Genomic DNA, 27,751 nt, shown 5'->3' on the forward strand with positions numbered 1-27,751 from the left:
TCTGGATTGAGACTTCATTCTGATGAATTGTTCCAGTTATGAGTATAAAGTGTCCATCTCTATCTCTTCTGATTGATTTTAGTTTGAAATCAATTTTGTTAGATATTAGTATAACCACACTCGCTTGTTTCTTAGGTCTGTTTGATTGAAAAACCTTTTCCGAACCCTTTACTCTGAGTAGATGTCTGTTTTTGTGGTTGTGGTGTGTTCTTGTAAACAGCAGAATGTTGGATCCTGTTTTCGCATCCAATCTCTTCATAACCTGTGCCCTCTTAGAGGTGAAATGAGTCTATTGATATTAAGGGATATTAATGACCAGTGGTTGTTAACTCTAGTTATTTTCTTTGGGGGTAGTGTGTGTATTTCCCTTCTTTGAGTTTTGTCGATGGATGGTTGTTAGATTTCTGAGTTATTGTGGGTGTTGTTGGGTTTCTTGGATTGTGATTTTCCTTCTGTTACTTTCTGTAAGGCTTGATTTGTGGCTACATATTGTTTAAATTTGTTTTTATCCTGGAATATCTTCTTTTCTTTGTTGATGGTGAAAGAAAGCTTGGCTGGGCATAGTAATCTGGGCTTTCATCCATGGTGTCTTAGTTTCTACAGCACATCTATTCAAGACCTTCTGGTTTTCATGGTTTCCATAGAGAAGTCAGGTGGAATTCTGGTAGGTTACTGATAACCTATAAGTTACTGATAGTTACTTGACCTTTTTTCTTTGCAGCTCTTAATATTCTTTCTTTATTCTGTATGTTTTGTTTTTTGATTGTTATATTGCAAGTGAATTGTTTTTTGGATCCTCTTTATTTGGTGTTCTTTATGCTTCTTATACTTTCATAGGAATACCCTTCTTTAGGTTGGGAAAGTTTTCTTTTATAACTTTGTTGAATATGTTTTCTGGGCATTTGAGCTGTAATTCTTCTCGTTCTTCTACCCCTATTATTCTTAGGTTTGGTCTTTTCATGGTGTTCAAGATTTCCTGGGTGTTTTGTGATGAGACTTTATTGGATTTGCTGATTTCTTTGATCGTGCGTTTATTTTCTCAATGGTGTCTTCAGCATCTGATATTCTTTCTTCTATCTCTTGTGTTCTGTTGGTTATACTTGTCTCTGTAGTTTCTGTTCGTTTATACAGATTTTCCATATCCTGCCATCTCTCGGTTTGTGTTTTCTTCATTATCTTCATTTCAGTTTTCAAGTCTTGAACTGTTTCCCTTACCTGTTTGATTGCTTTCTCTTGGTTTCCTTGGGTATCTTTGAGGGGTTTATTCATGTCTTCTAACTTTTTGTTAGTCTTCTCATCCATTTCTTTAAAGGAGTTGTTCACATCCTGTTTTATGGTCTCTACCATTTTCATAATGTTATGTCTAAAGTCATTTTCTTCTACTTCTTCTGGATTAGGATGTTCAAGTCTTCCTGTTGTATGTTCACTGGATTGTGGTGTTATCGTGTTGCTTTTCAGATTGTTGGAGGATTTCTTGCATTGGCGCCTGCCCATCTCTTCCTTCAAATGCTGTTAGGAGAGTCTCGGAGGCTTGGTCCGATCTTTGCTGTGGCTACCTCTGTAAACCTTGGGGGTTTTTCTTGGTCTGCCTTTTCTTAGGTCCGCTCAGTGCTGGAGTTGTCTCTCAGATCCTCTCCACTCTGAAGTAGGCTTTCGGGATGGATCTTCTGGTACTGGTTCAGGGCCCACTTGTTTGGCCAGGGACCTCGCAGGCAAATGGGTGGGCTTGCTGGGTGCAGGCTCAGTAGAACAAAGAAACTCCTGCAGCAGTTGCAGTCACCACTCTGTCCCCAGACCCTCAGCCCTGAAACAGGCTGAGTTGGGGGATCCTATGACCCAGCAGATGGGAAGGAGTGCCTGGGGGCAAGCTCCCTGGATGGAACTTCTGGTACAGAATCAGGGCCACTTGCTGACCAGGGACCTCGCAGAACTTGGTTTGATTTTCTAACAGTGTTGATAGCCAATATAATATATTATTGTGGTTGATTCTGCATTGTACTACCCATTAATACTTATTTAGTAAGGCATGAGTGCAGATTCTACAGGAATATATTGCTGAAAGAATAGTCTGTGAATAGCAGTGAAGGGAATCCATTTGACGAAAGGTAAAGGAGATGGAAAATCAGTGTTGGAATTAATATGTTCACATTTCCTTTTAAAAGCACATTTGATTTATTTTTGTTTTATTCTGACTTCTGTGATTTTTTTTTCTCTAAAGACTATCTTAACAGATGGAATAGTGAATGGTTTAATTAATATATGTAGAAGTTGATGATCTGGGGACTTCCAAGTTTGGAAAGAAAGACTTGAGTGTATAAGCAGAGAATTCTAAATCGTGATGGTGAGGTCCTGTAGATGGGATACTGGGTCAACCTCAGCTAACCTGTGATGGTGTTTTGTCCCTTTCTCAGGTGATCCTAAGAGAAAGCTCATATGCTCAGTGTGCAATAGAAGGTGTACTTCAGTGTCGAGCCTGCAGGAGCACAGGAAGGTAGGTAAGAGCCGTGGGCTGCCATATGCACTTGGTTGATGTTATACTAAGACAAATTGAGCCAGGTACAGTGGACAGGGGAGTGACCTGAGAATAGCTGTGTCATTCAGAGTTAGCTGACGGATTCTTCAATGCCAGGAGTCATGTCTAGCTGATTCCCCCAGAGCACCCATCGTCCATCGTGTCTTCAAGATTTTTCAGTTGGTGTTCTCTCAGGAAACATAAATCAGTGATTTAAAACATACATTTTTGTGCTAAGCATTTGCATTTTTATGCAAATGAATACATATTTCAGTTTAGTTTGGTACAAAATTAATTTATAAAACTACTTGTTACAAATAGAATCCACAATATCTCCTGATTTAACATGTTAAGTATTTAGTATATCTAAGAACCTAGAAAATTTTCAGTTACTTGATATCCAGAGAAAAGGAGATATTGCTGATAAGTGTAAAAATTTCACTTTTCTTGTGATTTGTAAAATGCCTTTTGTGTATTTGTATGTAGATTTATTACATAGTAATTTAGTAGGATTTATAGCTCATATTAATTTTCAACTGCTAGTTTCCCAAATGTCCCTGGATTTACTTTATGACATATGAGATAGTTACTATCATGTTGACATGAGTGAAGTTGTCTCCTGGATTTAGAGGGATTTTTTTTATCATCTTCAGGAGAAAAAGTGGGTTGTAATAATGACCCAGTTTATTTTTCTGTCAGTCACTCGCCATGTAACATTAGGCTGGATTTCTCATTTTTGAAGAGGGGTATTGAATTGAGTAGAATTTTCTGTTTGTTCTTTTATTTTTGCAGTAACCAGCTGGTGATTTTATGGGGCTGTTTGAAGATGTAATATGCCTCTTGAATTTGGGTGTCGTTCTTGTCTTGGGGCCAGGCTATTCTATCCAGTAGCATTCAGATTTTAGTTTGTGTGCTGACTTTGCAGAATGCCAGTCTAGATACTTTTCTTCCCCTTGTGTATGTGTATATACTTTTGAGTGCAGACAAGCACACGCCATGCACACATGTGGAAACTAGGGCAGATGATCTCTGTTGTTGATGCTCACTCTCTGCCTTGTTGGAGACAGACTTTTTCTCTGCTGCATGTACCAGATTGTCTGGCTCCTGAGCTCCCGAGGAACCTCCTTTCTCTGCCTTTTGTGTCATGACAGGAGACCTGTGGTGGCAGACATGCTTTTATGTGTGTTCTTGGAATTTGAACTTAGTACTTGATGCTTGCATAGAGGATGCTTTACCCATGAGTCTCTCGAGGTCCTGTAGGTCCCCTTTTCTCTCTTACTTGTCTTAGGACTTGGAGAATAGAGACTTAGTCTGAGGCAAAAATATTAAATATGTTAGAGTATATATCTCTAAACACCCCTGTTTGAAAGTAAGTGCCTTATTTCCTGGGTCTATCTATTCTTAGATGATGATGTTCAAGATATTTTAACAGAGTGCTTTAGCCCTTTAGTCATGGAGCCCATTTCTGAGTAATGCGCTATTTTCCATTAGCTACTAATATAGAGACTTACTCCATAAAAGAATAACTTGGTAGAAAATGGTATACTTATTGGTAGAATACAGAAAGTACAGCTGTGCCTTTAAGTTATGAACATCTGAAGAATTTTAATAAATCATTAGTTCAAGTAGACTTCCCTGTCTCTATTGTAGAGTAGCCCCTCAAAGCCCTTCTCTATACAAGGGGGACTTTAGTAAGTCCAAAAATGTCAATCATTTTACTTGGCCAGCTCTAATGTCTAATAGAGTATAGTTGCAGTGTTCCCCCATTACAGTAGATGGTGCTTTATGACAATACTAAATTACAGCATAGCATAGTCTTGTGTATTACAGTATACTATCCTGTATTGTAATAAAGTACATTATGACTTTTATTTCAAGTTATTTATTTGAAAATTCCCGTAGTAAGTTATCATCCTAAAAATCAGCATGGAAAATTGGAAATTTAACAAAACAAGTTTTCTTTTTTATTTATTTATTAATTAAAAATGTCCACTTCCTCCCATCCTCCCATTTCCCTCCCACTACCCCTACCCCCCTCCCCCTCACTCTCCAGTCCTAAGAGAAGTCAGGGTGCCCTGCCCTGTGGAAAGTTCAAAGCCCTCCCCCATCCGTCCAGGTCTAGGAAGGTGGGCATCCAAATAGATTAGGCTCCCAAAAAGCCAGTACATGTGGTAGAATCCAAATCCAGTGTCATTATCATTGGCTTCTCAGTCTGCCCTCATTGTCAGCCACAGTTAGAGAGTCTGATTTGATGACATGCTCATTCAATCCCATTCCAGCTGGTCTTAGTGAACTCTACCCACTGAGACAGTGTGCCTGTTCTAATGGGAGCTCACCAAATCCAGCTGGACCGGGACTGAATGAGCATGCGACCAAAACCAGTTTTCTTAATATTAAGTATAATTAAATAGTATTGTCTGTCATTTGTTAAATTTTGTTAGAAGTTTTGAAAATATCCACTTAATTTTCTACCATAAACAATATAGTTAATTCAAAAAAGCTCTTATGTGTAGTAAATGCTGAAATTTCTCTGATTAGTTTAACCATGAAAAATGATCCAAAAACTACAAGAGTTAAAAATTGAATAAGAGTATTTTGCAGTATTTTATTTAGTGCTTATTTTAGCCATAGATTTTGAAAAAACATTTTATATAGTAATACAGCTATTTATCTATCTATTTAATTATTTATTTATTATGTATACAATATTCTGTCTGCATGTATGCCTGAAGGCCAGAAGACCTCATTATAGATGGTTGTGAGCCACCATGTGGTTGCTGGGAATTGAACTCAGGACCTTTGGAAGAGCAGGCAATGCTCTTAACTGCTGAGCCATCTCTCCAGCCCTAATAATACAGTAATGAGTAATACAAATGAAGTCTTCACTTCTATATGACACAGAAGGTTTGTCATTTTAAACTATTTTTCCATCATTATAAAATTATGTATTATGTGTTTTTACATGCAGTTCTTAAGAATGTAAATTTGCACCTACAAGCTTTAAATAATTGTTACGGATCTGTCCTTATTTCTTCACCTTGCATGTTTAGCCTAATCCCCCATAGGTGATTGATAGGGCGAGGCTGCCTGACTTTCCTCTGTGCCGTGTTGTGTCCCATGCTATCGTCTCGCTCACAAGAACGACGCGGGACACTTAAGATCCTTCTGTAGAAAAGCTTTAATGTGTCTTGAGAGAGAGAGCATAAGCTTCCAAAGCGGAGACCCAGAGTGAGGGAACCCATCCCTTATATAGGAAGCTGTCCTCGCTTTGGACATGTCACTCTTGGATTGGTCTGTTGCCCATAATCGCAGATGATGCCTCGGGAGTAGGCAGGGACAGCAGTGGGAAGTTACCAAGCACATGTGCGTTATCTTGTTCACCTGGTGGTGAAACCGGATGCCAGCGCCATCTTGTAATGGAGTATGTGGTTGCGGTCCTCCACATCTCCCCCTTTTTTACTTCTTTGCAGAAAGGCAACTCCCTCAGAAGGCAAAGATAGAGGTCGCACTTCCCAAAGTGGAAACATTATAATGGGCTTGCATGGAATCTGCCCCTAGGTTCATGACACCTGGAACTTATCCGGCCTGCCCTCTGCCCTTTTTCTGGGAAAGGGAATAAGTGGCAGGAAATCCTTATGCAGGGCGACATATCTCTCAGAGAGGGCCATTCTCTGTGCGATGCTCTTCAGCTCGACAACCTTCAGGGCTAGCTAAGCCAAGCACTCCACCCTGTGCAATGGACCACTGTCCTAGGGGTGCAGGAGCTGGTTGGCATAAACCTTACTGCTTCAGCATAGATAACCACACATCAGTAGAGGCCCCTGTTCCAGGACAGCCAGCGCTTGTGCAATAACCATTTTTTCCCTACAGCTTTGGGATTTGAGTCAGCAGACCATCCAGAGGAGAAACATTATTTCATAGCATAGGACAGATCCAAACATTCCCATCCCCACCCATTCTTTGAAGTAGGAGATGAAGGACACAACCCAGGATTGGAATCCTTCGGCTAAGCTTATAAATCATCTCTAGGAAGGTAGGGGAGCTCCAGAGTCTTATTGGTTGTAAAAAGCCGAGGAAACACCGCCAATCTATGGCTGACTGGTATCGGCTTCGGGAAGGCTGAGAGTATCCCTTATTGCTGCTCCATCATAACCGTTGTCATCCATCCGCAAAATGGCAGGAGGAACAGAAGCCAAATCTTTAGGCAAGTTCGCATGTTGTGGGTCACTTTTTACCGTTCGGGTCAGTCTCTCTGGCACCCAGAATGGGTTTTCCTAATCCTGCGGGAACATACAAACAGCTCCCCTGGATCTCAATAGAATGGGATCCGGGCCTTTCCATTCATTAGAAAGCACATCTTTCCATTTAACCAAATCCTTGGGTCGTTGTGGATCCGAACAATGTCGTGTTGCTGCATTTTGGCCATTATCATCCAAATTTAAAAAATTTATAGTGAACAGAGCCATGGCAATGGCTACTCTTGGCATCGGGGGCAACTCCTTCATTATTCCCCCTTTTTGTTTAAGTAGATATTCCACGGAGAGATGGATGGTTTTATGTGTCCCAGAACCAATTGTTCATTAACTAGCTGATTTACTGCTTTTAATTTTTTTAGAGGTAAGTGGCCATTCGGGAACCCATATTGGGGTCTCTGTTTTCCATGGTATGGCCCATGCTGCCCCAGTGGCGCCTAGAAAATACCCAGGCCCTGTTTGTTGATATTAGGTTTAGGATTTATTATCTCCTGTATTCCTTGCTTGTAGCGACCCAAGCCCTTTTTTGGCCTATGTCCCATTTTTATCATTATATCTTGGGCCTGAGATGAATAGAGGTAATATGGTACTGTCTGTTTACTGTGTCTAAACCTTAATTGCATTTTTATTATGATAATTATGACCAGTCCTGCCTGAAGTTAGCACAGTTCAGCTTAGCCAAGTGGAGCAGGAGCCATTCCAGCCTCAGAGGCCCTCATAGTTTCAGGCACACTGCATTGTTGTGGCATCCATCAGGCTAGGCACCGACTGGGCTGGGGCAATGTACCTTTTACCATAGCCACCTAGCAAAGCTCTGCTCCAGCTGCCTTCTAGCCCAAGCTGCATTCGTTTTGAGTCCAAACTGGTGCACGGAGTGAAGCGGAACTCAGAGAAGCAGGCTTGCTGCTCTGTAACCACTGGAAGGACCTCACTTAATCTTTTAGGGAATTTGGGCGTTGTCAGTCTGTCTGGCTACTTCCTGCTGAATAGGGACGTTGTATTCTTAGGGGTATTTATTACAACATTTCAGGAGGTCTCGGTGATTTAAACCATATAAATCTCAAATACATCCTTAGGCTTTCATTTTCTGTGGAGACAAAAACAGAACCTCTTTTCCAAAACATCATATCCTTAGGCCCATATTTTAAATTTAAAATACCTTTCTTAGCAGTTTCTAAGTTTAAATATCTTTCTCCTGTCCAGTACATAAAAGACAACATAAACAACATAATATACATCTGTATATATTTATTTTTTCCTTTTTTCTTGTTGTTGGTATCAGAAAGCTTTTGACCTTGTACGTCAGTCTTCTCCCCCGTTCTTATTTTCTTAGAACCATCGGGGGGTCCTTTTTCCTTGTCTGGAACTGTCCTTTTCTTGCGTATGCCCAACCTCTCACTGTGCTCAGTTTCTGACATGATATCCTGGACTTCCTCCCCTTCTGTAACAACTGCCTGCAGGATTCATCTTTTAAGCAATTCCAAAGTGATCCCAAGAGAACTGCTAAAAGAAGTACCAAGGCCTCTACGAAACCTTCCCAAGGCGGAGACAAGTCAAGCCCAAAATCAAAAAGTCCAGGAATAGTCATACCTCTCTGAGCATACAGACCTGCAGTTCTGAATCCTCCTTGTGTCCAAGGGGTCTCCGGTGGTACAAGCAGTGGTCAGGGTCCCCCGGCGTCCCGGGTTTCGGCACCAGATGTCCCGCGCTACCGTCTCGCCCGCAAGAACGACGCGGGACACTTAGGATCCTTCTGCAGAAAAGCTTTAATGTGTCTTGAGAGAGAGAGCATAAGCTTCCAAAGCGGAGACCCAGAATGAGGGAACCCATCCCTTATATAGGAAAGAGTCCTCGCTTTGGACATGTCACTCTTGGATTGGTTCGCTGCCCATTATCCCAGATGATGCCTCGGGAGTAGGCAGGGACAGCAGTGGGAAGTTACCAAGCACATGTGCGTTATCTTGTTCACCTGGTGGTGAAACTGGATGCCAGCGCCATCTTGTAATGGAGTATGTGGTTGCGGTCCTCCACAGTGTTGCACTATGTTTCTAGTTCCCCTACCAATAACTGCACAGGCTCCACCCTGCGATCTGTGCCTGCTCAGAATTGGGTTTGGATGAATCTCCGCAAGTGTAGAACTCAGACCTCAGAGGATCGATGTCTGTCATGACTGCCTGCTTTTCTGGCTTTTCCCAGTTCTCACAGTGAGTTCAGTCTCACTAAAGAGTAGAGTAGTTAGGGGAGGGTTTCAGTCTCGGATATGCCATGGCAGAGAATAAGACCACCTGCCAGGCCTTAGCTCTGTTGACCTTCCTCCCTCCAGCCTTTTTTCCTTTCATTCTCCCTGCCATGGCCACTTAGATCCCAAGACAGCCTCGTCCTCTACTTGGGTGCTGTATCAGTCATGCTGATCTTTTTCTCAGTGACATCTAATTATTCTGCAGTGACAGACTCAGTCTTGGCTGTCTGAGGAAGGATTTGTTTGCCTAGGTTAATCATTGTACCTTTGGCAGAACCAGCCTTGTATCCTTGCCCAGTAGGTTGTATCCTTGCTCATTGAGTGGAAGGCTTCATGCCATCTGCTGCTTAGAGCTGAACACCTTCCTCATGATGGTAAAGTGGGCTTCTGTTTTCCATACCAAATATCTTATGGTTTGAGATAGAAAGACTTCATCTCTAGATACTGTATCAGCACGATAGTACCTGGTTGTAACATTTGCATAAGTTTGTGTGCTAAAGTTGTGTTCTGAATACAGTTTTTCAAAATCTATTTTCTTCAACTATATTTGGAATATATAACATGTCATGAGATACACTTATGTGGTAGAATTGTCTTCTTATGGTTTGAGATAGAAAGACTTCATCTCTAGATACTGTATCAGCACGATAGTACCTGGTTGTAACATTTGCATAAGTTTGTGTGCTAAAGTTGTGTTCTGAATACAGTTTTTCAAAATCTATTTTCTTCAACTATATTTGGAATATATAACATGTCATGAGATACACTTATGTGGTAGAATTGTCAGAATAAAGAAACAATTTCACATTCACATCTCATGTTTTTATTCAGTCCCCTACCCCTTGTCAGAACTCCTGTAATCTATTCCTTTAACTAAGAATTCCTGACCACACCATTTTAATATTGGCCATATTGCTTAGGTTTAATGTTAGGTCTTTGGACTTATCATATTTATGGGCTATTTTATGTGGCCCTTCATTTTTATTATGGTCCTCTGGTCATGTTGGACTTCATTGTTAACTTAAGTGACTTTAGATCAACTTCCTACTAACCTTTCACTGTGATTGACAGTTTCTTTTGTACTCTTACATTTAAACTGCTAACGACACCTGAAAGAGGAATATTATATCTGCAGGTAACATATACCTTCCCCTCTAAATTTTATGTATAACACAAGTTAATATTTGCTAGTTGTGATTTTTTTTTTACAGTTGGTATGTTGACTACATACAAATAGGACAGCTATACGGCATGCTTTACTGGGACCATTTTCTCCTAATGTTGCATCAGCTAGACAGTTTGGCATGGTATTTTCACTGCACATGAAGCCAGCTTAGGGCAGTGTGGGCCCAGCACTAGCAGCTGTCCACATTATTACATTTTTGCTTCAGCTCTGTAGAATTCATTAGTTACTAAGATTTGGTGTAACTGTCGATCTAATCTTTTTCAGATCCATGAGATATTTGATTGTCAAGAATGTATGAAAAAGTTTATTTCTGCTAATCAGCTGAAACGTCACATGATCACCCACTCAGGTGAACTATGTAATTCTTTTTTTTCCCCCATATACATGTTGTTGTATTTTGGTCTTTGGTTGTTTGATTTTTTTGCAAGACAGGGTTTCTCTGTGTGACACTGGCTGTCATGGAATTTGCTGTATAGACCAGAGTGGCCTCAAACTCAGAACTCAGAGATCTGCCTACTTCTGCCTCCTGAGTGCTGATATTAAAAGTATGTACCATCACTGCCTGACAAAGTACTTCTTGCAAATATTGAAATCATTGCAAAAGAATTACTTCATCTTGTTCAAGAACCAGAAAAGGAGTAATCAGAACCCTGGCTATATGTTCTAGCCTAGTCATAGGATCTCTAAGTTCTTAATTGTCTAGTTAGAAAGCAAAGGTTGTTTGACTGCAGGATGTGCAAGGCCTACAGAAATCACTGTTTAATTTGGGACTTCGGTTTCTTTAGGTTTCTTTATTTTTTATCTGTGACTTGGCACACTGGCACCTGAAAAAAGAACTGTGAAGATGAAATAAGGTCATTTACGTAATATTCTAGCATTGTGTCGACATTTAGTGGAGATTCAAGAATTATTGTTTTTATTATGTTTCTAGATACTTTGGAATTCTTGATATGGTATTTATAAAATAGAGAAACATATAGGTTTATGAGAAACATTTCAAAAGATGTATGTTCATTAAACCATTTAATGAGTATTTGGGTTTTTTTTTTCACTTATGAAGACACTAAAATATATTGAAAAGAATTTTTGCCCTAAGCCATTCTTTTAAAGAATTTAGGAAGGTTATAGTTTGACGATATTGAAATACATCTTTTGAACATCCTCGTGGTTTGGAGGAAGAATAAGTGTTCGTGAGTTAAGATCAGTGATTGAAACTGTTGGCTTTCTGGTGTGCTTTGTGTGATTTGCACAGGATCATTTGCTTGGTTGTTAACACTGATGCTCAGTCCACAAATGTGTGTGTTTTAACCTGCTAAATGCTTGGCTTCTGCTGAAGATGGGAGGTTCTGCCACAAAGGGCCTGCCTGGTGCTCTGTGATTACTTCTTTCACTGACAGATCTCTTAGCATTGAGGACCTAATTAAAATATACACATTTATCTTTTTCATGCAGAAATAGAATTTGTGCTTTGAATTCAAACTTTTTTATTTCAAAATTTTAACTTTCAGCGTATGTCTATAGAAGAGTAAGCATTTTCATTTTCATTTGTGAATATGCATGCTAATAGAATTTGCATGTCTAACATAGATGAATTACATGAAAGGCATTTTTTGGGACATGTTTGACTAGGCCTTAGTTTGCTTATGCATAAAAAATAATTGCAGGAAAGCATGCTTCCTTCCCCTTGGCCCTTGACTTTCATATCAGTGTGAGATTGTCTCCACTCATTTTTCACAGAAAAACGACCTTATAACTGTGAGATCTGTAACAAATCATTCAAGAGGCTTGATCAAGTGGGCGCCCACAAAGTAATCCACAGTGAAGATAAACCCTATCAGTGCAAGCTTTGTGGAAAGGGATTTGCTCACAGAAATGTTTACAAGAACCACAAGAAGGTAAAGATGCTTATTAACTTGTTAGCTACTGATTAGCTGGTAGAATTTCAGTTGGTCTCTTAACCAGAATTTGGCTGGGCCATGTGTCATGAAGTGAATAGGGTGGTTAGAGGTGACCCTACTTCTGCCTTGTCAAGACTCACTTAGACCACAGGCCTCTTTGACTTTTCTTCTTGTCTCCATCCTCTGAAAATTGCTCTCAGGAACGTGTCCTTCTGTGACTGAGTCCTTTAAATAACTCTCAACTGCTAATCAGTTCCAGTGATTCCAAGGTTGTAGCCACTGCTGTTTCTATGCTCCTTCTTCTTTCTTTGTTTCATATCCCCTTTCTCCTGGGTTTCTTGTAGTGCTCTTTGCTGGGTCTGTTCATTTCTCTGAATGTGTTTTATATTTTGTGTTAGCCTCATACAGCCATCAGTACCTGAGACGATATACTTATTCAGAAAAATGGTTTATTGGGCTTGGTTCAATGGCTTTCTTCCATGGTTGCCTGGATATGTTGCTTTTATGCTCAAGGTAAAGCAGAGTCTCACAGGGGTGAGCATACTACAAGAATGAAGGTGAAGCTTCCCTCACTGTGGCCAAGAAGCCAAGGGGTAATAAGTGAAAGTGGGGGATGAGCTCCAGTGCCTCCGTAGAGGGCATCCTTCCAAGTGATGTGACATCTTCCACAAACCTGTACCACCTACAGGATCCACTTACAGTAAGCACTTTCAGTGAGGTGCCACGCCTTCAACATGTGAGTCTTTTGAGAGACAGCTAAGTTCTTACCCGTATTTGTCACCACTCCCACTTGAGGACATTGTTGTCTTTGGATGGCTTCTTTGTGCTCTCTCTCTCTGGCAGATCCCCACTGCATCTGAGACTTGATGCTGCCAATGCTAAGCTGACAAAATGCAGAAAATTTACTTCCTTGAAACATTTTGGCAGTGCATTTACCAGCTCCCCCCTTATCCCAACCAAGAATGACTTTTTATTTTTTGATCCAGGTAATTTCCCTTTTGTAGTTTCTTCTTTCTGTACAGGATAGAAATGCAATGAACTTGAGGTTCTAGCTAGAGCATAAGACAGTAAATGGAGATCAAGGGGATACAAATTAGAAAAGACGAAGTCAAACTCTCACTATTTGCTGACGATATGATAGTTTACATAAGTGACCTCAAAAGTTCTACCCGGGAACTGTTGCAACTCATAAACACCTTCAGTGATGTAGCAGGATGAAAGATTAACTCAAAAAAAATCAGTAACCCTTCTTTTTACAGGTGGTAAATGGACTAAGAAAGAAATCAGAGAAACATTACCCTTCACAGTAGCCATAAAAAAATAGAAAGTATCTCAGAGTAACTCTAACCAAACAAGTACCTGTATGACAACAACCTTCAATCTTTGAAGAAAGAAATTAAAGAAGACTCCAAAAATGGAAAGATTTCCCATGCTCATGGGTAGGTAGAATTTGCGTAGTAAAAAATGTCAGTTCTACCAAAAGCATTGTGCAAATTCAACACAATGCCCATCAAAATTCCAGCAAAAATTTCACAGACCTCAAAAGAATAAACTCAACTTCATATGGGAAAACAAAAACCCAGGGTAGCCAAAACAATCCTGTACAATAAAGGAACTTCTGGAGGCATCACCATCCCTGATTTCAAAATCCACGATAGAGCTACAGTAATAAAAACAGCCTGATAATGGCAAAGAAAAAAAATGGAAATGAATTGAAAACCCGGATATCAATCCACACACCTATGAATACCTGATTTTTGACAAAGAAACTAAACATATAAAATAAAAAAAGGAAAGAAAACTCAAGAAATGATGCTCTCATAACTAGATATCAACATGTAGAAGAATAAAAATAGATCCATGTGTATCACCATGCATAAAACTCAAGTCCAGATGGATCACAGACCTCAACATAAAACCAACCACATTGAACCATATAGAAGAGAAAGTGGAAAGTACACTTAAACACATTGGCACAGGAGATCACTTCCTAAATATGACCCCAGTAATGCAGACACTGAGAGAAACAATTAATAAATGGGACCTCCTGAAACTGAGAAGCTTTGTAAAGTAAAGGACACTGTCAACAAGACAAAATTGCAGCCTACAGAATGAGCAAAGATCTTCACCAACCCTATATTGGACATAGGACTGATCTCCAAACTATGCAAAGAACTCAAGAAACTTGACATCAAAAGAACAAAATAATCCAATAAAAATCGGGTACAGCCATAAACAGAGAACTCACAACAGGCAAATCTCAAAGGGTGGAAAGACACTTAAGGAAGTGCTCAGCATCCTTAGTCATCAGAGAAATGAAAATCAACACAACTCTAAGGTTCCATCTTACACTTGTAAAAATGGCCAGAGTAAAAAACAACTGATAACAGCTTATGCTGGAGAGGATGTGAAGTAAGGGTAACACTCCTCCATTGCTGGTGGGTGTGGAAACTTGTTCATCTGCTTTGGAAATAAGTATGACGATTTCTCACAAAACTAGGAAACAGTCTATCTCAAAACCCAGCAATACCACTTTGGAGTATATACCCAGAGGATGTACAATCATACCACATGGACATGTGCTCAACTATGTTCATAGCAGCATTGTTTGAAATAGCCTTAACCAGGAAACAACCTAGATGCTCCTCAACCAAAAAATGAATAAAGAAAATGTGATACATTTATACAATGGAGTACTACACAGTTGTAAAAAATAATGACATCTTAAGATTTGAAGGCAATTGGATGAATCTAGAAAAAAAACATATTGAGTGAGGTAATACACACCAAGAAAGACAAATATAGTGTGTACTCATTCATAAATGGTTTTTAGACATAAAGCAAAGAAAAACTAGCCTACTATTCATAACCCCAGAGAACCTCAACAACAATGAGCACCCTAAGAGAGACATACATGGTTCTACATAGGAAGGAGAAAAAGACAACATCTCCTGAGTAAGTTAGGAGCATGGGGGTCATGGGAGGGGGTAGAAGGAGAGAGGGGGGAAAAGGGAGGAGAGCAAAGAAAAATGTATACCTTAATAAAAACAATAAAAGAAATGGACTTTAAATCAATACAAAATTCTAAGAAGAAAAAAAAATGTAATTATCCAGCACTCTTTCTTCAGTCTTGGGTCTTTTATAAATGTAGAGAACATATTACAACTGTTTTTCCTATCTGCTGTTTCATTTTGTTTGCACCCATTCACATTTTTGATTTTCGTAGAGTGCTAAGCATCAAACTCGGGGCCTTGACCATGCATGGCAAGTGCTCTACCACTGAGCTCCATACCCTGAGCTCCATGCCCCTCACCCACTTGCCTCCTTGGAAGGTTTCACTGTCCTGATAGTTCTCTTTCCTCTTGACCGCTTTTATACTCATCTAATCAGGCCTTTGATGCTTAGCACTTCTCCCGCTGTCCTACCAGGTAAAACTTCCAAAAGCGTAACTGCTATATCAATCACTCTTCTACTCTCTAGTGATGTGAATTCCAAATGCCACCCACATTATAGTGCATATATGGCTTCTGTCAATCAGAGTTCTCCGGACCATCAACCCAGTCTACTTCTTAAGAGTATCTTCAATGCTTTCTATTAAGCACACCTAAAACAATTTCACACGTGCTTTCTCATGTTCAAATGCTTTTATCAGGGCTGGAGCAATGGCTCAACAGTTAAGAACACTGCATGCTTCTCCAGAGGTCTTGATTTCAGTTCCCAGAACCTGCAACACAACCATTGGTAACTTCGATTTCAGGGTATTGGATGCCCTTTACTGTTGTCCTCAGACACCAGGCATATATGGCGCATAGATAAACACATAGGGAAGCTACTCATTTACATAAAATAATAATACAAAATTCAAAAACAACTTCTGTGTATGTGTGGGTGGTGCAGGTGTGGTGTGCGTGTTGGGGGCTGTATGTGTGTGGAGTGTGATATGGGGGGGATATTTATTTGTGGTTTGTGTGTATGTGTATACATAATACCTGTATGTGTGAGTGTGAACCATAGTGCATGTGTAAAGGTCAGAGGTACTTGGTTCTCTCCTTCCACTGCAGGATCCTGGGTTTCAGTTCAGGCTTTCAGGCTTAGGCAGCAAGGACTTTTTGCTACTCCGACACCGTTACATTAAATATTTGCGTGTCTTCTACATGCTCTTTAACATCTTTATCTTCAGGTTATATGCTCTTAGTTCTTCTCTGGATTTTTCTTCACATTTCCACACTACACTTTTCCTTCAGTTCTTCTTTTAAAGCATGTTAGCTTTAATTTTACTATGTTTATTTTGTACATGATTCATGTTCAGATTCAGAAAATGTGTCACGTAAAAATTTATGTGAAAACATACGTGATATCAGAAATGCTTGTGTATTTAATTTAGGGAAACACTTCACTATATTTTTAAAGGAAATTTTTAAAATAATATTAATAGGCATTGAAGTGACTTTATTATTTATAGTGAGTTTCAAAAAGCAGCTGTCTCTTGTGAAAACTGATACTGAGTTTAGTTTCTGTCCAAGAAGAAAAAGAAGTGGCAGATATATCAAAAGCTGAACAGGGCCAATTGATAGTGCTTCACATTGTCTCTGCCTGATTTCTTGCTTTGTACCCTCACATTAACTCAAGACCTGCATCCAGGGCAGGGCTGTAGTCATTGTTGTTCATTTGGAATTACATAACTGTATAAAGTATCTGGCTAGTTTCCTGTTCGGTCTCTGGAACCCTCTTAATCCTTCCTTTGATGAAACTGATCTGCCCACATTTATGAGTTTTTCACAGTTTGGCTTATGTTATATGCCATATGGGAATTTGGCAGAGGATCTTTGCACTGTCCCTCATACTTTTCAGCCATAAATCATATGAAAGTAATAATGATGTCTTAGGAGAACAGAAACCATGATGGTTGTGATTTCCAAAGTGGAAAACATTCTCAATCCTCTGCCCCCTACACATGTGTTTCTGTGTTGTGATCCTAGTGTGTCTTGGTGTGGTTATGTGAAAATGCCTAGATTATTCAAGAATCATATGAAAAACTAAGTCAATCTATTGCTCCATAATTATTTAGTAATGGTCATTTAAGAAACTACATAATTATGGTAGAAAATCAGAACAAGAAAATCATTAAGAGTTAGTGTGATCTCCATCTTGAAGCATGCCTAAATGTTCTTTTAAGTAAATAAAATATTCCTTTGGATTTTTTGCATTTGTCATCTATCCATTTCATCATATCCATTTATTTCTCTCATTTTGGATGGATTGTGGTGCTTTATGAGGCATTGCTAACAGTTTCACCATCAGTCCTGAAGGTTCAGTTGTTAGTTTTTTGTCTGTTTTCTCATTTTTCATTTCCTCATCCTCTCTATACTCACTTTATCTGATTCAGATTAGTGCTAAAATGTCTGGCTAAAATAAAAGTCATCTGTCTGTGTCCAGTTAGATTTGCATTATTGGAATCATAGTTGGTCAGACATTTCAGAACTATAAGAGACAATAACTGTGAGTTAATCATCTTTCTCCATCTGTTACTTGTCAGACTTATTGCAAAGCAAAACTTTGAAGAAAATATATAGTGATCCCCTGCTCTTGTGATATGGATGTCTAAATGGAGCAAATTATCTTATTTTATCAAGCCGGCCTATCTGCTTGATGATGGAAGTGAGTCCATGGGAGTTTTTAAACCCCCAGCGAAGTCGTTGGGAGCTTCTTGGCATCAGATATGTGCCTACTCATTAAAGCTCCTTTGTGTGATTTGTCAGGGATGGAGCCACAGATGTGTGTGTAGGAATCTAGTCATAACTTCTAGGAAAGTTCTGCTGGGCTCCTGTTGTCAGGTCCATTCGTTTGTAGTCGGACTCTGAGCGATGGCCCTTTCTTAGCCTTCAGTCCTATTCACAGGGACATGAATCATTTCAAAGTAGAGCCTGAAGCTTAAGTTTGAGAGTGATTTAATAAAATAAAGACGCACACATAATGTATTCATTTTATCTTACTCTTTATTACATTTATTTATTTTTTTACCTGTGTTAGAGTGTGTATGCCATGTCAGAGGACAGCTTGCTGCTCCTTGTCTCTTCCTTCTACCCTTAGCAATTCCTGCCTTTACCTGCTGAGCCTTCTTGATGGTTCCTAATTAGTTTTGCTATTTAAAAAAAAATGTGTCTTGGGTCATGGTCCTATCATTTGAAAGACATTGCAGTTCAAACATTGCTGTAGTAAATTGTTGTTATACCTGAAAGAAAAATATAAGTTTATCTTTAACAGATCATAAATTCATTCACAAAATCAGAGCACAAGGAGTAAACTTAACACAGGAAAAAATATTCTTAAAGCTTTGTTAAGAAGGTATTAATGTGGGGACTGAAAGACAGCACTCAGTAAATACATCCTAGCTGCTCTGTCTTGTCTTTTCAGCCAGGTGGCTGTTCTTCAGGCCTTCTCAAGCGAATCCTTTCTCTTGGGATGGTAGTGACTGCAGTTTGAAGATGCTTACAGTGACGAGTGCCGGGCAGGAATTGAGATAATAGTGTCCAGCAGGGGCTCCTCATCAGCTGGGGCTCAGTGGTCACTGAAAACCCCTGTCTGTTAGCGTTGATGCTACTGTTCTTAAGTGAGTGAAGAAAAAGCAATGTGAAGCTTGCTTTTCAATTAATTATTTTCGTGATGGAAGCATATTGCCAATCTGTACAAATTGTGTCCAGTGTACATTATGATCCTTTAATTATGCAAGCACTGTGAAATGATTACCACAGTCAAAATAGTCAACATTTCTGTCACCTCGTATAACATAGCCATCATCTGACATGGTTTTCTGTTTCTGTTTGATATAATAAAAACATGTAAGATATATTCTTGTGATTTTACATATTCCCACTGCAGAAGGTAAACAAAAGCATTATTATCTGTGAGATGATCTTGTGTTAATTAACCAGTGTATACATATGTTATAATGTCATGTTGTGGGATATACACATATGTAATTTTTATCAAAGAAAATTAAAAGTTACCAATCTATACTTTTAGCAATTGTAAGGATATAGTACAGTTTAACAGTCAGCTTATTCTACATTTCCAAATTTATTCATTGTAATTTGCACTGTGCACCTTTACACCAGGACCGTCCCATTTTCCTCCCCTCTATCACCTTTTCTTCCAGCCGTGTTTTTGTCAACTACCATAAACTCTCTGCTTTATGAATTTGACGTTTTCTTTCCATGGCTTATTTTATTTCACATAATGACCTAATCTTTCTGAACTTTTCCTTACCATGTTGAATATTTGGATCATAGCACACCGGGAAGTCAGTGATGCCCTTTTATCCTTGAACCTTTGTCGAGAAACTCCTTATCTTTGCTTTCTCATGTGATTGGGTACCTGCCCTAACCTTTATGCAATCACAAGAGAGAAATACTGGAAGAAAATATAAGTACATTATTCCTTTGTAATCAAATTTAAAACTTTTCTTGCTACTTTTTCTTAGTAGACATCTCTTGAGAATTAAACCTTAGATCATCTGTGAATGCATGTTGATCAGTTATATAGCATGAATTGTATTTTCTCTCATTTTTCCTCTAAAAATCAGCAAACACACACACACACACACACACACACACACACACCCCACAATCCCAGTCTTTTCCTGGGTGATATCTTTGTGCATTCTTGCCAACAAATTATTGTACATAGTTCTTTTTTCTAAAAAAGTATTAAATACTACATGTCAACCACTATATTACTATATGTGAAAATCTGCAATCCTGATAACCTGAGCAGATTTTGTTGACAGAATTAAACACAATCTTATCATTTACATCAATGCTTTGACATACTTTTGGTCTCATTTTGTGAAGAGTTTGAATATAGAAAACCAGAGGTGAAAATCTTGGCTATTCAGTTTTTTCATGAAGGACTTGTCTTCAGTATTCCCTCCTCTTTTCTGTGTGGAGTGCGCTAACCCTTACTCTACCGAGCTGAAACTGAACTTGTCAACACAACTCTAGCTTTAGTGTATGTTTGTGAAGAGGAGAAAACCTTTTAAAGAAGCTAGTTGTACAAATGACTGTATGAATTTAACCTACAAACCTTGAAAACATCTAGATTAAACAGCGATGTAGTTTCAGGTTTTCTATGTAGCACACTGGGTGAGCATGCCCTTATGAGAGGTTTGAGTCTGTCTAACAGACTCCTTTCCTTTCTTCCCTTCTTTATTTTTCTACTTTCATTCTATATTTAATTAGTTTTTTTCTCATTTTTATTTGTTCTTTGAGAATTTCCTAGGATATAGTTTGATCATATTCATCCCCATCACCCAGATCCTCCGGAATGAACCCTCATGCTTCCCTACGCCCAACTTTACGTCTTCTTTATCTCTAAACCATCAAATAACTTCGTGCTGCCCACAATCTCTTTGATGTGTGACCTTCTACTGATGTGCAGTTGACTTACCAGGGGTCACACTTTTAGAGTAAATAGACCCTCCCTCTCCCACCAACTATCAACTGCCAATAACTCCTTAGCCAGAGGTGGGACTTCATGCCCACCTCCCATCTCCGTGTTGTAATGTTGTCTGGATTGAACATGTGTAGGTCTTGTACAAGCTGTCATAACTGCTGTGAGTTTGCACGTGCCCTGCTGTGCCTAGAAAACAGTTTCCTTGTAGTAACACTGCTTCTGCTCTTAGAGTCTTTCCACAACCTCCTCAATGGTTCTAGAACTTTGGGAGAAAAGGGTATGATGAAGATTTCATTGGTTTTATTGTATGGTGTGTGTTCCAGAGGTAAAATACCATCAGCAATAAATACTGTTATGGTAGGACACTATAGACTATTGAGAGTAAATTTTAACTTTGAATAGCCCTGAGGAAAACTTTATTCTGGTACTGTGAAATTAACATTTGATCTATGTGACTAGAATTATTTAATATTTTACTGAATGTTATGCTATTTCCTGAGGTATTTTTGAGAATTTTAATGGATGTTACAGATAGTGCAACACTTTTCTTATGTCTTCTCTATATCTCTAATCAGAGTTGAATTTGTTCCATAAAAACTTAAGTATCTAAAAAGATAATTCATACTTTTATTCATGGCAACTTTATCTATTACATTAGCAGGTGTTGGTGACATCAGTGCCTTGGCAGTTGGAAGAAATATTATGAACTTAAGGATCAATTATTAAATCAGGGAGAAATCTAATGATAAAATACCTTTCGAGAAGTTGAAATTCATCTGATACCTGTAAAACACCTCATGAACACAAATTCTGTATCTACATGTGAGCACTGGACACTCTTAGTTCTTACATGACTTGGGGTCTTCCTGTCAGTTAAACATATTATTTCACTGCTAATGTTTATAATTTATAACATTCCAACACAGAGGTCATGTTGGGATCTTTTTCCATAAAAGAATTTATCTGTCTGGTTATGTCGTACTAGCTTATTATTTAAAATATGCTAATCTGTGATTACCACAAATATCTATTATTGTTATTGTCCCAGATGCTGAAAAAATGATTGATGGTAGAATATAGTACTTTTGGAAGGCTAGAGAAATTATCTGCTCAAATTTGAAAGCTCTAAAACAAAGTAGCTTTTGCATTGTAGTAAATAGCAGTATCTACCTAGTATGTAAAGTTTAAATACTAAAGAAAGAAACAAGAATGCAAGCGTGCCATCAGATTCTCCTACTTTCGTGTGAAAACTCTCCTCGGCAGATACTTTAGAGCATCTTTCCAGACTCCATTTTTTGTGACCTGTATAGCCAAATGGTATTCTATATTGATGCGACACTCTAAAAGTTACATGTGATTTTCCTTATTAAAGTAAACTAAACTAAAAAATAAATGTCAATGCAATTATAATATCTACTATACTTAATTAATCCATTTATATCTTTTTATAACCATTCAAGAGTTTCCTGTTTGCTTTTTCTCTTCTTAACTATCAGATGTATTTTGTAAAGGTAGTTGGTTAGTTGCAGGGATGTACATTTGCCGACTGAGAACAGTGTGCCGCAATGGAATCCAGAGAGTTGACTCTCTGGGTCACAGTCTGTGAGCTTGCCTTACTGTTCATTCTCTGGCAAACACTAAGTAGTGTGACACAGTCATGGACAACAGATACTGTTTTTAATTTGTCATTCTTTGAATTTGTCATTAATTATATATTAATGCCATATGTAGCATGGATACCTTCTATGTTAATTCTATACAGTTTAATCCTGGTTTGAAATATTTTGCTGCCTATGAGTTTCTTTAAAAGTCTCTTGAACCCAATGAGTGTCATCTAAACAGTTGTCCCCTCTTCGCTTCTTATTTTACGGGTCTGCAGGCCATGCTTGCTTCCTTCCTTTCTCATGCTACATACCCAACTTCATGCCCTGGACCTGTTTCTTCCTGTAAGACACCAGCTACCCTATTTCTCTTATCCAAGGCTACATCTGCAGACTTATCAACTCATCTGATTTATTACTACAGATTCTCAAAGCAACACAGTCTTGGACATGCTACTCACCTGCCCAAACCCTTTAGAGTCCTTCTGACTCTTGGAATAATCGACAATACATTAGACTGACCTGGCCTTCATAATTGGTCTCTTCTCTCTTCTTCACCCTTGCCTGTTTCTGCGTCTTCTCAGTTCTCTGCCTCATTCATACCACTCCAGCCACATGGGCAGAAACATAGTCGTTTGTCCTGGGTAGTTGTGATTGTTGCCAACTTGAAGCATAAAGCTGTGTTCACCAGTACATGACCCCTATGAGACTTGTCCATTCACATTCTCTCAGTAGAGGCCTTCAGTGGGTTCAGTGAGCATATCCCTCACTGAAACTCCAGTCACTGATGAATAGGAGTAGTTTACTATGTAGGACCTGCAGTTGGTGTAGCCTTCTGAAGCCATCCAGAGGGCTCTGGGTAGTGTATGTCTGAGTTACCTGTTCTTCTGAAAGCAACCCCAATAATTGCATTGAGTTACCAAGTAGCACTTGGATCAAAACCTTTCTGTGTTTTGTTATTACCCTCCATATGGGAGCATAGACATTTCTTTATAGCCTTAGGAATAGAAAAGCAATCTGGCCTCTTCCCCCGGTCTCGGTTTTTGTCACTCAGTTCCTTGTGCTTTGTTCCCTCAGAACAGGCTTTTCTCAGACATCACCCCAGCTAGGATTCTCTTGGCCACCTATTTAAAATCTGTCCTCTGAAACACTATCTGTGCTCCTCTTTATTTTCCTCTATAACGTGTGTCATTTCTTGACGTAGGTTGTGTGTTTATCACACATACAGGATAAAAGCCTTGTGATGCAGCAGCTTTTGTGGATTTTGTTCTCCCTGTATCCTCACTCTGAAATGGGATTAACCCCTAAAAGCAACGTGCATACTGTAGACCTGATACAAAATACCTTCCAAATGAAAGTACAGGTGTCGTTTGGAGTTTTCCATTTTTTTTATTACTGTGCCATCAAGCCTTAAATTAGTAATGTTATTTGGTATTACAGATACTGTCTTTGGTAATTGGAAAACACTTTGCAATATTAAATTTATATTTAAATCTAAATATCTAGTTTTCTATCATACTTAGAAAGCCTTTTCCCACTCAATTATTATTTAAAATTTAGTAACATTTTCTTCTATGACATTTGAGACTTTATTCTTCACCTTGAAAAATAGGTGAAGCCAAATGTGATGGTGTGTCTGTAATGTCAGCATTTGTGAGGTAAAGGCCTGAGGATTGACACAAGCTCAAAGCCAGCCTGAGCTGTATAGCAAGAGTGTCTCAGAAAAGTAACATGAATAAAAATACTAAATCCATATAGTCTCTCTCCTCCTGTAGGAAATGAAGGGCCCACCTTTAGTTGCATCAGAATGCTTTAGTAAATATTCACACTTCTCTCGCCAGTTTAGAATGTCGTGTCCATAGTGTCATTCATATTATATATTGGAATAAATGTTCTCCTCCTCTATTTTTTTAATCTAGAATTTCTGTGTCGAAGAACAGATTTAAATATCTTAAATTTATCTTGATTTTTCCTTCCACCCTTTATGTTCCTGACAGTGGAAACAGTCTTGATAATTCTTATGTTGCAGTGTTACTCTCTATGATACTTCTCAGACTTGAATACTGACATACCTATCAAACTGTGAACGTCTCTGTCAATGGGATGTGAATAAAGTGGCTTCCTTCAGTTGTCCCGTGCTTTTGGTACCAATACCATAAATCTTATCAGATTTATAGCTTATTTTGTTCTAATGAAAGGATATTGTTGGACTTTTGAGAATTTTAAAAATGTATTTGTGAACCTTATTCAATTTTGCCATCTGAGTCTGGAGAGATGACTCAGCAGTTAGAGATGACTTGCTGTTCCTGCAGAGAAGGTCTGGATTCAGTTTTTAGCACCTACATGAACATCTGTAATTCCAGTTCCAGGAGATTCCATACCCTGTTTGACCTCTGCACACACCAGGTGTACATGTGGTACACATACAGGCAAAATGTACATACACACAAAATCAAATTTGAAACTATTTATAAATAAATAAACTTTTTCATCCACAGTATAGAGTAAGATGTTATTCATGGTTTGTGCCAAATTGGTTTAAAGTTCTGTGTGATGATTTCAATGCCTGTTGGTTTGTCGTGTACCATAGACCTTTATAACATGTGCATCTTTTGCAAGTCTTTATATGGTGACTGTAATGCCATTTTAGTCAAGAACGTGGCTCTTGGAATTCAAATTAAGTATTTAATGAATGCTACCTTAGGTTAACCATATGAGGCCATGCTCTTGTAATTTAAATACCAAGCAGCCCTGAGGATTAGATCAGTGAGATTTTAGGGAAAGGGTAGAGACCATGTGCCTGTGAACTGCTTCTCTTGCCTATATGGAAAGTAAGCAAGCCTGGCAAACGCTCCATAGGGCTAACTATACACTAGACAAACTATATAGCATCTACAAACTAGATCTTACAAATAATATATATTTGTGTTTACATTAGCAATTCAAGATAGGAGTAACAGTTTCCTTTACTATTTATTGAATTTCTAATGAATTTGAGAGTTTGACAGAACAAGTATTTTCTTCCTGTGAATGCATATGGTCATGCTTTCTCTCCTCCGTAGTAGAGAGCTATAAGAAGAAGCAAGATGCTGTCTGCATTTTGTAATGATGAGCTCATTCTTCTTCTGCTGACTCCGTCTTCCTTCTGCAGACTCACTCCGAGGAACGGCCATTTCAATGTGACGAATGCAAAGCTCTGTTTCGCACCCCATTTTCTCTGCAAAGACACCTGTTGATCCACAACAGTAAGTCCCAGTTCGGGCAGCTGAGGACAGAGGGAGTTACTTCCTGCTGTGTTCTTAGACCCTTTCAGAATGTAGACATCACAGAAGTGCACTGTGAATTGTTAGATAATCTGTTTAAAGCATACAGAAGACAGATTGCCTTGTGTTCCTACAGTACCATTAATCATATTACTTTATTTTACAGTATACTTTATTTTACATTGTCTCTTCCCTGTATTTATGGTTTGTATGGGAAAAGATACTCCAGACTCAGTACGCTGTGAACATTGTTTTGAAACACAGACTTTCATTCCCTTTTAACTATGATGATTAAGGAAACTTGGCTGCCTCTGTAACAGGAAATTATGTTGCAGGTCAGGGTTTTATTAGCTCGCAGGCTTAAAGTTGGAATGGATCAGAGTGCACATCTAATCCAGCACCTTTTTAAGGCGAAATTGAGAATATTCTCGATTGAGTCTGACAAGAGCACAGTCATTCAAGCAGGGGGATGTAGACATTGCTTCCAGGTGTCTGGTAGGCAGGCACCTTTCCTGCTTCATGTAAAATTTCTGATTTCTCTACTTTTGGGGAGAGGTAAATTTTTATTATGTTCTATGTAGACACATATATTTTTTTAAGTGTACATGTAAAGTTCTACTGCTACTTAAATATTAAATTCCAAATACAAGACATTGTGACAATTGGTTGTACAGAATAGTGACAGAAGGAAGTTTCTCTGCTCAAGTTAGGGTCTAATATGAAAAATAATAAAGGTCTTATATGTGTTGGTGATGGTCTTAAGGAAGAAAGCTGCATCCTGCAGGAAAAGACCAGCCTACAATTCCAGTCTAGGTTAGTCACCATACAGCTCTGGAGAGTGCTTAGCCTAACTTTTCATTTCCTCATACAGAACAACTTTGTCATTAAAGAATGAAATTTGTTGCACGACAGAAGGAATTATTATGTTAGAGGACTTAAGACTGAATGGATTTTGGAATAAGCGTTTTGACAGGTGAACTTCATTGAAGACGTATGGCTGAATTTAACTTGGATGCTAAGGAAATTTTTCATGGGAAAAATTAAATTTTATTTCACATAACAGTAATGAATTTGTAACATTAGAAATCTGACACTTTTAATGCCACCCTCTTGGTGCTCAGCAGCAGTAGAGGAAGGACTGAAGTGGCTGTGCTGTGTGCTCTGTCGTGGGAATGGTAATGGGCAACGCTAGAAGAGGCTTTCAGAAGCTGCACAGTGGTGTCAGGCTAGAAAAGTCAACCTCCAGAATTTAGGGCACTAAGTAAGCCATGTAAGGTGCAGACAGGCATCAGTGAAGTTAAAACAGCAGGAAAACAAGACGCAGAGAGAACAAAGTCCTAGGTATTGTTTCACACACTGTTAACAGTACAGCTAGTTGCACATCAGAGATGTGAAGGCTGTTATTACACACATATGGCTTTACCATAGACTAAAATATAAACAATTTCTACTTACTTTGGAAGTTATTGTTCTTCCCCTGTACACTAAAAATCAGGTCCCCGGCCAGCTTGTAGGTGTTAAGCTTGGGGAAAACTTCTGATAGAATTAAGACAGATACTCTGATAGAAGTAGCACATCAGAATTAGAGAATTCTGTTATTTTAACGCAACAAAATCTGAAATACTGTGTTTGTGGAGTGACTGTTGACTTGTCTTCTAAGGTGAAAGGACTTTCAAGTGTCATCACTGTGATGCCACATTTAAAAGGAAGGACACGTTAAATGTTCATGTCCAGGTGGTCCACGAAAGACACAAGAAGTACCGATGTGAGCTGTGCAATAAGGCCTTTGTTACGCCGTCAGTGCTCAGGAGTCATAAGAAAGTAAGTGGGAACTTCATCAAGACAGAATGCATTGTAAGGTTAAGGATTATAACAGTTTTATTTTAATGTATGACATGCTTATTAACAAGGACAAATAGATGATTATATTCGCTGTCCAAGAAATACCTGTTCTCTTCGTTTTTCAGAATAGGCATTTTCCCATAAAATGGAACGTCAAAGTTGTATGTTTATTTTATGTAATCTTTAGCCTTACTGATAGATATGCTTGGAAAGTATTCAGTAAGACTCTGTCTACTTTTAATCATTTTCACTTAATGTAGATTGTTTCTTCTGAAAATATGAATGACACCTGTGGTAGGTTGTTGTTGTTTGTTAGTGTTTGTTTGTTTGTTTGTTTTGCTTTTTTTTTCTGGCAGTGTTTCTGTGTGTTACTCTAGCTGTCCTGCAATTCAGTCTCTACACCAGGCAGGCTTCGAACTCATAGAGATCTGCTTGCCTTTGCCTCCTGAGTGCTGACGGTAAGGCATGCGCCACCACCACTTGGCTGGGTTGCTTTTATAGAACTA

The 27,751-nt window shown here is 38.8% G+C and overlaps 1 protein-coding gene across 2 annotated transcripts in view; it reads left to right on the forward strand.

Moving 5' to 3' along the window:
- Prdm5 (PR/SET domain 5) overlaps window positions 1-27,751 on the forward strand; it is a 172,032-nt gene that overhangs the window by 76,846 nt on the left and 67,435 nt on the right. For both annotated transcript variants that reach the window (XM_085690892.2, XM_085690890.2), the window contains exons 7-11: window positions 2,412-2,491; window positions 10,455-10,539; window positions 11,928-12,085; window positions 25,292-25,385; window positions 27,064-27,224. In XM_085690892.2, the coding sequence (XP_085547018.2) occupies window positions 2,412-2,491; window positions 10,455-10,539; window positions 11,928-12,085; window positions 25,292-25,385; window positions 27,064-27,224 (578 nt within the window). The remainder of the gene's footprint in view (window positions 1-2,411; window positions 2,492-10,454; window positions 10,540-11,927; window positions 12,086-25,291; window positions 25,386-27,063; window positions 27,225-27,751) is intronic.

The sequence above is a fragment of the Myodes glareolus genome, chromosome 6, assembly GCF_982192425.1.
Source record: "Myodes glareolus chromosome 6, mMyoGla1.1, whole genome shotgun sequence".
Lineage (NCBI taxonomy): Eukaryota > Metazoa > Chordata > Mammalia > Rodentia > Cricetidae > Myodes > Myodes glareolus.